Below are 11364 nucleotides of genomic sequence, written 5' to 3' on the forward strand. Positions count from 1 at the left end.
GGACCAGTGGGCATGTTTGTGCGCTGCTGTACAGCAGTCACAGTGCCGCGAGTCAGCCCAGCCCTGCCGCCCGGACCCGACTCTGCCCCCGATTGCGTCCTCCCAGATGCAAGGAGCTGAAATCTGCAGCTGCTGGGATGGGCTCTGTACTTGGTGCCTCTGCACATCCTACTCAGTCTCAATGCGCTTCTTTCTATGCGAGGAGTTGAAATCTGCAGTTTGTGGGTTGGGCTCTGTACTTGGTGTCACATCCTACTCAGTCTCAATGTTCTTTCTCTCCTTCCAGTTGTAGAGCTTCCACTGGGCCAACTTTCCCATGGTTCTGTATGATAGGTGTTTGTCTGATATTTGGTAGTTTCGATGTTGTTGTGTGAGGTAGCACGCACAGGTCTCTTCCTTATGCCGCCATCCTGGTTCTCCTGGGTCTGCTTCTTGAGTGTGTCTCCCATGGCTGCGAGCAGTTGAAGTCTGCAATTTGTTGGGATAGGCTGCAAAAGCACAGGTGGGTCTTTTTGTGCACCTGGCACAGCTTGGATGGGGATGTAAATTGATTAGGGCTGAGACTCAGGGAGTCGCCATGGTGGAGCAAATAACACTGGCTGAGTCTCCGCGGCCCCTTGAATCTCTGCCAGGGCTTTGTGTCCCCCAGTGCCTGCGAGCAGCTGTGCAACAGAGTCTCCCTCGCTTTCTGATGGCTGCAAGGCCGTGCTGCCTCTCCCCGTAGGGTCTGGTGCCTCATGATCCCGCCTGAACCAGCTCAGTGGATTTGAAAGTTTGCAGAAGCAAAGGCGTTTCTACTTGTGAGTCTGGCACAGCCCAGATGGGAATGTAAATTGCGTAGGGCGGGGTCACAGGGAGTCGCTGGGGCGGAGACTCAGCAGCCCCTTGCCTATCCAGGACTCCAGGACTTTGCGTCCCCCAATGCCGGGGAGCAGCCGCGCGCGCCAGAGCCTCCCTCGCTTTCTGACCGCTGGAAGGCCGTGCCGTCTCTCGCCTTGGGGCCTGGGGCCTCAGAGACCCGCCTGAACCAGCTCAGTGGATTTGAGAGTTTGTAAAAGCACAGTCATTCCCTCTTGTGCCTCTGGCACAGCCCTGAGGGTAGGGCGGGGTCACAGGGAGTCGCCAGCGTGGAGGAAATAGCGATGGCGGTGTCTCCGTGCCCCTTGCCTCCCCGGGACACCAGGACATCTTGTCCCTCAGTGCCGGCGAGCAGCCGCGTGTCAGAGCTTCCCTCGCTCTCCGACCACTGCAAGGCCGTGGCCGCCTCTCCCTGTGGGATCTGGGGCCTCAGAGACCCGCCCCGAGCAAGCCCAGAGGATTCGAGGGTTCGTAAAAAACCGAGAATCCATTTGCAGCCCGCGTGGCGTGTGACTGCGTACCTCTGGTTTTGGTGCCTCCGTAGCTCCCACTCAGTCTCACTACGCTTCTTTCTTTTCCTCCAGTTGTAGATCTCCCACTGGGCAACTTCCCCATGGATCTGAGTGGCGGTGAGGACAATAATAAGATAACTTCAGTGATGCTGTGAGAGAGCAGTTTTAAGTAAGGGCTTTCAGACTTAGTTCTGGAACTGTAAACTACATATTAATATTCTTGAAGTGCTAATAAATTGAGTAGAGAAAAAGCCAGCAAAATCAACTGAAAAGCTATCGCAATGAGATATTCAGTGACGGGGATGATTACACATTTGTAATTAAAACTAAATTTTTCTACATGCAGTATAGGAAAGAATATATGTTACTTAAAATAACAACAGAAAACATGAATAGAGTAAATCCAAAAAGGAGATGTACAGAAACCCAAAAGTCTAATAAATGTTGAAGAGATATTGTTACTAGATTGGAAAATTTAGGGTTTTCTTCTGACTGTATATTCAATGTAGGCTTCATCAGAATTTCAAAAACATGTTTTGGAACCAAGTATAATAACTTGAAGATGTGTAATGGGGAAATAAGTTTTTAACTTCCATAACAAAGGATTAAAGTTTATGTAACATACTCAAAACTGCAAATAAGAAAAAGAGGACTGAAAAGAAATGTGTCCTTACGTTGACAGTGATTTTTCTCTCTTTTTTAAATCCTCACCCAAGGATATAGTTTTTTAATTGATTTTTTATTTTAGAGAGAGAGGAAGAGAGAGAGAAACATCGATTGATCTGTTGCCTCCTGTACGTGCCCTGACCAGGGATCAAACCTGCAACCTAGGTATGTGTCCTGACTGGAATCGAACCCTCAACCTTTTTGTGTATGGAATGATGCTCCAACCAAGCCATCGGGCCACGGCAATAGTGATTTCTCTCTCTCTCTCTCTCTCTCTCTCTCTCTCTCTCTTTTTTTAAATTCTCACCAGAGCATATTTTTTTTCAGAGAGTGGAAGGGAAGGAAGGAGGAGGAGAGGGGGGGGGAGAGAGATAAAGATAGAAATATTGATATGAGAGAGAGACATTAACTGGGTGCCTCCCGCACCCCCCCACCCCCCTTTTCGGTGTACTGGCCAGAGCTCTAACCATTGGGAACACTGGCCAGGGCAACAGTGATTTTTCTCTTCATAGTAAAATCAAATTAATACTTTTCTTTTTTTAAATAAAATTTTTCTAAATTTTTTAATTTTTCTAAAAATGTATGTAATTCTGAAATCAGAGGAAACAAATGTTTTAAAGTTGATTATTTAGAATATAGAATGTGTTTCTTATAACCATACTACCCTCTCTCTATTATCTCATGGATATACTTCTAATTTTCACCACATTGGTAGTGAAGCTTTAAGAAAAGCTGAGAAATTTATTCAAATTTACAGATTACTTATGAGTTGCATATGGCTGGTTATCATTATTGGTTAGATCTTACATCTAACTAGATTTTTGTTTTAACCTTCCATTTATATCATGGTAGCATCTTCCACAATTAACACAATCATGCTATCTTGAAAATTAAGCTATTAACACATCAAGTGAGCAATAGAGTTAAAGAATCTGGGTATTGGACATAAATTCATTCACATTACAATTGGAGGTGGGGGAAACTCTTATTTAATGGATGGTGGATCTAGTGGACAGCATATTTAAATTTACAGCATATTTAAACTTTAGTAAGTTAACTGTTTCTTGTGTTTTTTAATGAAATGAACATGTCCACTTACCAGGGGTCCTCAAACTTTTTAAACAGGGGGCCAGTTCACTGTCCCTCAGACCGTTGGAGGGCCGGACTATAGTTTAAAAAAAAACTATGAACAAATTCCTATGCACACTGCACATATCTTATTTTGAAGTAAAAAAACAAAACGGGAACAAATACAATATTTGTATTTGCATGTGGCCCGCGGGGCTGTAGTTTGAGGACCCCTGATAGACCTTTGGCTTATTTGCCAGTAAGCAAAGAAGTTTGCCCTGCAAGATATGAAAAATCATGTTGTTCAGTTGTATTTAAAAAGAAAAGTATGACAGAGTATAAAGCAGCTGAGAAATTAAAATGTAAATGTTAATAAGCAAGAAATTTGCCCAGCTGGCATGGCTCAGTGGTTGAGTGTTGACCTATGAACCAGGCGATCACGGTTCGATTTCCAGTCAGGGCACATGCCCAGGTTGTGGGCTCAATCCCCAGTGTGAGGCGTGCAGAAGGCAGCCAATCAATGATTCTCTCTTCAAAATTCAGCAGAAATTTATCCTTGGAGTGGGCATTTTATTATGTTTCTAAAATACTCTGCCTACCTCTACTGTATAATCTGTGAACATTGTTTTTCTACTCTGACAGATTCTAAAGTTTTTGAGATCAAAGAACAATTCCTACTGACTTTGTATTACTGTGGTGACCTTGGTCATCACCATATACCCAATACCTAGCACAGTGCTTTACACAAATGTTCCTGATATTTATTAAGTTAATAAAAACATAATAAGTAGGATGTTCCTAGCTATAATATTTTGCCTTTGTGAAAATTAACAGAGATAAAACAGGTTCAGTAAGATAAGAGTTTCATGTAATGAATATGCCAGGGTTACTTGGGTAAAATACCTGATGTTAAAAATAGGAAACACTTGCTTTTCTCTATAACTTTAAGCAGCTATTATTTAAAATTTGTTCTTGATTTTTTTTTCATTTAGGAACTGGCACTTTATGTTCTTCATGACTCTAGGTTATTAAGTTTGCATTCAAATTTGTTCTCAGTTTATTGCATAAGCACTGTTCTATATAGAGTACTGTAGAGATGGGACAGAAGGCTGCCTAGTAAATGTTTCTCATTAAGGTGCTTACAGTCTACTTGGGGAGACAGTAAGTAACTGTGAAATCAGGGTTTTTCTCTTAGTGTCAGATTCATCAGAGGAATTGGGGCAGTTTCAATAAATAATGATAAACTCCAGAGTAGAGACTGTCTTGAATTATTTTTCCTTAGGTTCTGAGTTCCATCCAAAGTAGATCTCTGCCCATTTTGATTATGCATTCAGAAAATATTGAATGTATATTAAGCACTAGCCAGCCGTGGGCAAACTACGGCCCGCGGGCCGGATCCGGCCCGTTTGAAATGAATAAAACTAAAAAAAAAAAAGACCGTACCCTTTTATGTAATGATGTTTACTTTGAATTTATATTACTTCACACAAACACTCCATCCATACTTTTGTTCCGGCCCTCCGGTCCAGTTTAAGAACCCATTGTGGCCCTCGAGTCAAAAAGTTTGCCCACCCCTGCACTAGACGCTGTGATAGGTATTGGGAATATAGTGGTGACAACGGTTACCTCATAGAGTGCAGAGTGTATTGGAGTGACATGTTTAACAAATTATTGTTTAAGTGCATGTGTGCACTCATGTCTTGATGCTACTTACTATGGAGGAAAAATCATGAGAAAGTATAACAGGGAACAGAATTTAGATTGGGGAATTAAGTGACATCCTAGTTGAGACCTTTAGGATGAGTTACAAATTAACCAAGTAAAGAATCATGGTACCAGTGCTTTATGTGGAGGCAGCAGCTTACCAGTATGTGTGCAAAAGTCATGAGGTGAGCTAAAGCTAAAAGAAAGCTAATGTGTCAAGAATGTAGGGGATAGGGAGAAAGAGTGGTAAAAGATGAGATTTGAAAGATAGGCAAGATCAGATACTTTCAGAGACTTAAAGGCCACATTAAATATTTTGGATTTTGTTCACTTTGAGGGTTCCACTGAAAGGTTTTAAAAGAAATGGCATGAAATAATTTACTTCTTTGAAAAGATCGTTCTGGCTGCTATGTGGACAATTGATTACAAGGCCAACAGGAGTAATGGAGAGTGCAGTTCTGCCAGACCTTTGCTGTAATCCAGATGAAAAATGAGGAGAGTGGAGATAAAAGATTTTATATACAAATCCTATACCATAGATGTACATTTTATTGAATATCATTCAGATTTTTAAAAAAACTTATGCATATATAATGGTAGACATAGAATTTAGAAACAAAAGTGGAATTATATTGCCCTAACCAGTTTGGCTCAGTGGATAGAGCATAGGCCTGCGGACTGAAGGGTCCCAGGTTCGATTCCAGTCAAGGGCACATGCTCGGTCCCCAGTTGGGGGCATGCAGGAGGCAACCGGTCAATAATTCCCTCTCATCGTTGGTGTTTCTCTCTCTCTCTCCCTCTCCCTTCCTCTCTGAAATCAATAAAAATATATCTTACAAAAAGTGGAATTATATTACTCAAATTTTTCCGAAACTTGTTTTATGTATCATGGTAATTTTTTCTTGATAACAACCCATTTTCATTTCTGAAGGTTTTGCTATATAATGACTCAGAGGTAACAGTTTTAAACATGAGTGAGCCACACAACTTTCATAGATTGTATTTATGATCCTCCCTCCCTCCCTCCCTCTCTCTCTCTCTCTCTCTTTCTTTCTTTCTTTCTTTCATTATTACTTAAAAATGTATTTTTATTGATTTCAGAGAGGAAGGGAGAGAGAGATTGAAACATCAATGATAAGAGAGAATCATTAGTCGGCTGCCACCTGCACACCCCCCACTGGGGATCAAGCCCGGAACCTGGGCATGTGCCCTTGACCAGAATTGAACCCGGGACCCTTTGGTTCGCAGACCTGTGCTCTATTCACTGAGCGAAACTGGCTAGGGCTGGACTCAGTTTCTTTTATATCTTTTTCTAAAGTTTTCTAAATTTTTGTTTTGAGGAATTAGTCTAAATTATTTATATGCTAATTAGATGTTAAGACTAAGCTGTTCACTTTTTGCCTGTGATAATTTTGAATTGATCTTTATTTCTCTGGGTTTGGGGCTGTCCTGCATTGCCCTTGCAATAATTGCCTTCAGTTTTCTATAAGACGTTTTAATGTTTATTTAATATATACATAACTACATAACACTTTGTATTACTTAATCATGTACCTGATACTGTTTTACAAATACTAATTTTTAATTTTATTTTTCAACTACAGTTGACATTCAGTATTATGTTAGTTTCAGGTGTAGAGTGTAGTGGTTAGATAATAATATATTTTACAAAGTGATCCCCAATAATTCATGTACCCACCTGGTACCATACATAATTATTATAATACTAGAGGGCTGGTGCATGGATTTGTGCACTGGTGGGGTCCCTTGGCCTGGCCTGCAGGGATCAGGCCGAAATTGGCTCTCCGACATCCCCCAAGGGGTCCCGGATTGCGAGAGGGCACAGGCCAGGCCGAGGGACCCCACCGAAGCATGATCAGGGCTGAAGAGGGACCAAGGGAGGGCTTCAGGGCATGTCCGTCCCTTCTCGCCCAATCCTGATCAGCCAGACCCCAGCAGCAAGCTAACCTACCAGTCGGAGTGTCTGCCCCCTGGTGGTCAGTGCGCATTATAGCAACTGGTTGAATGGTCGAACCGTTGGACCCTTAGCATGTTAGGCTTTTATATAGAGAGATTATTAACTATGTTTCCTATGCTGTACTTTACATCCCGATGTCTACTTTGCAACTGCCAATTTGTACTTTAAAAAAATATATTTTTTTATTGATTTCAGAGAGGAAGAGAGAGACAGAAACATCACTGACGATAGGGAATCATTGATCGGCTGCCTCCTGCACACTCCCCACTGGGGACCGAGCCTGCAACCCAGGCATGTGCCCTTGACCGGAATCGAACCTGGGACCCTTCAGTCTGCAGGCCGACGCTCTATGCACTGAGCCAAACCGGCTAGGGCCAATTTGTACTTCTTAATCCTTTCACCTTTTTCACCCAGCCCCTCAACCTTCTTCCCCTCTGGAACCAATAGTTCTCTGCATCAATGAGTCTGTTTCTGTCTTGTTTATGTATTTTGTTCTTTAGAGTCTACATATATCATATACATATAACTAATTTCTAACTATCAGATACAACTATTAAAATGCTTTTATATGAATTGTATAAATTTGTTTATTTAGTGTTACTTTTCTATTAGCACAAGCATCTTTCCCGATATTACTATGTAATCATACCAACTTTGAGTAGTAGTCTTTAAATTCATCAAATTATATTCATAAGTATTCTTAAAGTAGAGATTAAAATTAAATTAAAAATTTTTAATTATCTCTTTGTTGTTTTATTTCAGCTTTACCAACAGGGACGCTTATGTCAACTGGGCAGTGAATTTTGTGAATTGGAAGTTTTTGCTAAAGTATTGAGAGCTCTGGATAAAAGGTAAACTTATTTTTTTTATATTGTGGTAAACTGTACATAAACTAAATTTTACTATAGTAACTATTTTTAAGTATGCAATTCAGTGGCATTAAGTACAATCACATTATTATGAAGCCATTAATACCACCATTGCTTTCAAAAAAGGGAGACCAAATTCATCTTCCCCATTGTGGCTATTCACATGTAGTAGGAGCCACGTGTAGGTGTAGGTGACATGGCTTTTGATTGTACTTACTGTTCTCTTTAGTGTTCTTCCCTAAATTTGCTTTAAATGCCTTCTTTTTTTCCCCTAACCCACATTTCTAGGAAAACAAGAATATAGTTTTATAAAATACTGCTAATCTCTAATATGAAGTTGTGAAGTTATTTCATTTGTTCAGCAAATTCTTGTTTAATGCCCAGCATATGTCGTACTATTCTAGATGCTGGGGTTTCAGCAGTGAAAAAGATCTATGACATCTCTTCCTCATGGATTTTGTTTGTTTTGTTTTGTTTTATTTTGTTTTTGTTAATCCTCACTCGAGGATATTTTTCCCATTGATTTTTTAGAGAGAGTGGAAGGGAAGGAGGGAGGGAGGGGAAGAGAGTGAAAGAGAGAAAGATCAATGTGAGATAAATACAGATTGGTTGCTTCCCGCTTTCACCCCCACTGGGGAATGAATCTGCAACCCAGGTATCTGCCATTGACGAAGAATTGAACATTAGACCTTTCAGTGCTCGACCTATGCTGTACCACTGAGCCACAATGGCTAGGGCTTCCTCATGGATTTTTTTATTTTAGAGAGGGATGATAGACTAAGTATATAATTCATATGATTTCACTTTTTAAGGATAACGTTAAAATACGGCCTGTGTGTTAACTATGTAGATAAACTTCTTGGTTAGTTGATTAATTAAAGTTAGCCTATAAAAAAATAATATAGCCTAACTGGTTTGGCTCAGTGGATAGAGCATCTATCTGCCTGCGGACTGAAGGGTCCCAGGTTCGATTCCGGTCAAGGGCATGTACCTTGGCTGCGGGCACATCCCCAGTTGGGGGGTGTGCAGGAGGCAGCTGATGGATGTTTCTCTCTCATCGATGTTTCTAACTCTCTATCCCTCTCCCTTCCTCTCTGGAAAAAAATCAATAAAATATATTAAAAATAATAATAATACATGTGCCCTGGCAGTTGTGGCTCAGTTGGTTGAGTGTAATACCATGCACCAAGAGGTTGCCAATTTGATTCCCGGTCTGACACATGCCCATGTTGCAGGCTTGATCCTCAGTAGAGGGCATGCAGAAGGCAGCTGATAGATGTTTCTCTTTATTGATGTTTCTCTCTCCCTCTCTCTTCCTCTTTCTCAATAAAAACATATTTTAAAATATAATTATAGACGAGAACTACATTTTGGTAAAAGAAGGCTATAGAAAAACTTCTAAGTAATTTTTATTTATTTTGAGGGAGAAACATCAATTTGTTGTTCCACTTATTTATGCATTCATTGGTTGATTCTTGTATGGCACTGACTGAGGAATGAACCTGCAACTTTGGCATATCAGGACTACACTAACCAAGGGAGCTACTCAGTAGTTGTAGCCAGGCTGGTGTGGTTCAGTGGTTGAACATCATGATACCTATGAACCAGGCAGCGCTAAGGATGACCGATTGCTGGCTTAGGCCCATCAGTTGAACATCCCCCGAGGGCTCCTGGACTGCAAGAGGCCGCAGGATGGGCTGAGGGGACCCCCCCCCCCCCCCAGTGCAGGAATTTCGTGCACCGGGCCTTTAGTAATTAATAAATAATACAAAAATAAACTATGTTTTGCGTACCCACAACTGTAAACCTACTTTTGCACCACCCTGTATTTGTGAAAATAAAAGCACATAGTTTGACAGTTTCCCCCTTTATGCAAAGCAGTGACTCCGTTATCTAGAACATTTTCATTACCTCACAAGAAATCCTATACCTATTAACAGTCACTTCCTATTTCCTTTTACTCCTAGTCTCTGGCCTATTGTTAATAATCTACTTTCTGTATCTGGATTTACCTATTGTACACATTTCATACAATATATAGTCTTTTGTGACTGGCTTTTTTAACTTCCTGTAATGTTTTCAAGGTTCATTCATGTTGTTACTTATATTGGTATTTTTTTCTATTTTATGGTTGAATAAATTTCCATTGTATGGATATATGGATTTGTTTATCTAATCATCTGCTGATGAACATTTCAGTTGTTTCCCCCTTTTGGCAATCTGAATAATGCTGCTATGAATTGAATGTTCCTGGACAAGATTTGGTGTGGACATATGTTTTTAATTCTCTTGTATATAACTAGTTATAAACATATGACAGCCCTATGTTTAACTTTTTGAATAACTTATAAACTGTTTTCCACAGCAGCTATACCATTTTTCATTTCTATCACCGATGTATGAGGGTTCTAATTTTTCTGTATCCTTGCCATTCCTTTTTTTTCCTTGGCATTACTATACACACACACACACACACACACACACACACACATATTGATTTCAGAGAGGAAGGGACATAGAGAGAGAAACATCAATGAGAGAGAATCATTCATCGACTGCCTTCTGTAGGCCCCCTACTGGGGGTCGAGCCCACAACATGGTCATGTGCCCTTAACTGGAATTGAACCTGTGACTTCAGTCTGCAGGCCAATGCTCTATCCACTGAGCCAAACCAGCCAGGGCTTAGCATTACTTTTAAACAAAATTATTATAGCCATTCTAGCAGATATGATGTGGTATATCATCATGATTTTGATTTGCTTTTCCCTAATGACTAATGATGTTCAACATCTTTCTTGTGCTTATTAGCCATTTGTATATTTTGGAGAACTATTGAAGTCCATTGCTCTTTTTAAAAAAATTAAATTTATTGGAGTGACATTGATTAATAAAATTATATAGTTTTCAAGTATACAATTCTATGACACATCATCTGTATATTACATTGTATGTTCACAACCCAGAGTCAAATCTTTCGTCACCTTTCCTTTATGCTTTGCTATTCCTCATCCCCCTTTCCTCTAGTAACCACCATACTGTTGTCTGTCACCATACTGTTGTCTGTGAGTTTTTGTTTGTTTTTCTTATTCATTTGTTGCGTTCAGTTTTATATTCCACATATGAGTGAAATCTGTCTAACTTATTTTGCTTAGAATGATATTCTCAAGATCATGTTGACATGAAGGCAATATTTCATTTTTTCTTATCATTGCTCATTTTGTAAATTGGGTTATCATTATATTATAAGCCAATTTGGTTTTTAAAACTGATGTTAAAAGTTAGTTTTATTCTTTATTGCCATAAATTTACCCATACAGGATCACTGAGTGATTCACTGATTAAAGATACTAGGCTAAATTGTGAATTATGGCTTCATAATTCGTAAGGCAAAAAGCCTTTTTTCTTACTTCATCTTGGAAAATAATTGTACAATTATTTTTAAAAAGCAAGCTAGCACTTTCTGAAAAGACAAAATACATTACCTTTATAAAATAACCTTTTCCTTCTCTTTCAGACATTTGCTTCATCATTGTTTCCAGGCTTTGATGGATCATGGTGTGAAAGTTGCTTCAGTCTTAGCCTACTCATTTAGCAGAAGGTGCTCCTATATAGCAGAATCAGATGCTGCAGTAAAGGAAAAAGCCATTCAAGTGGGCTTTGTTTTAGGTAAGTAATGGTAAAATAGAGTAATGTTTTGTTCTGTGACATG

At 39.9% G+C, this 11364-nt stretch overlaps 1 protein-coding gene across 1 annotated transcript in view; it reads left to right on the top strand.

The window, feature by feature from the left end:
- APPBP2 (amyloid beta precursor protein binding protein 2) overlaps positions 1-11364 on the top strand; it is a 51086-nt gene that overhangs the window by 9106 nt on the left and 30616 nt on the right. The window contains exons 2-3 of the mRNA XM_006092235.3: positions 7549-7637; positions 11170-11321. Of these exons, the coding sequence (XP_006092297.1) occupies positions 7549-7637; positions 11170-11321 (241 nt within the window). The remainder of the gene's footprint in view (positions 1-7548; positions 7638-11169; positions 11322-11364) is intronic.

Source organism: Myotis lucifugus, unplaced genomic scaffold, assembly GCF_000147115.1.
Source record: "Myotis lucifugus unplaced genomic scaffold, Myoluc2.0 scaffold_99, whole genome shotgun sequence".
Taxonomy (NCBI): domain Eukaryota; kingdom Metazoa; phylum Chordata; class Mammalia; order Chiroptera; family Vespertilionidae; genus Myotis; species Myotis lucifugus.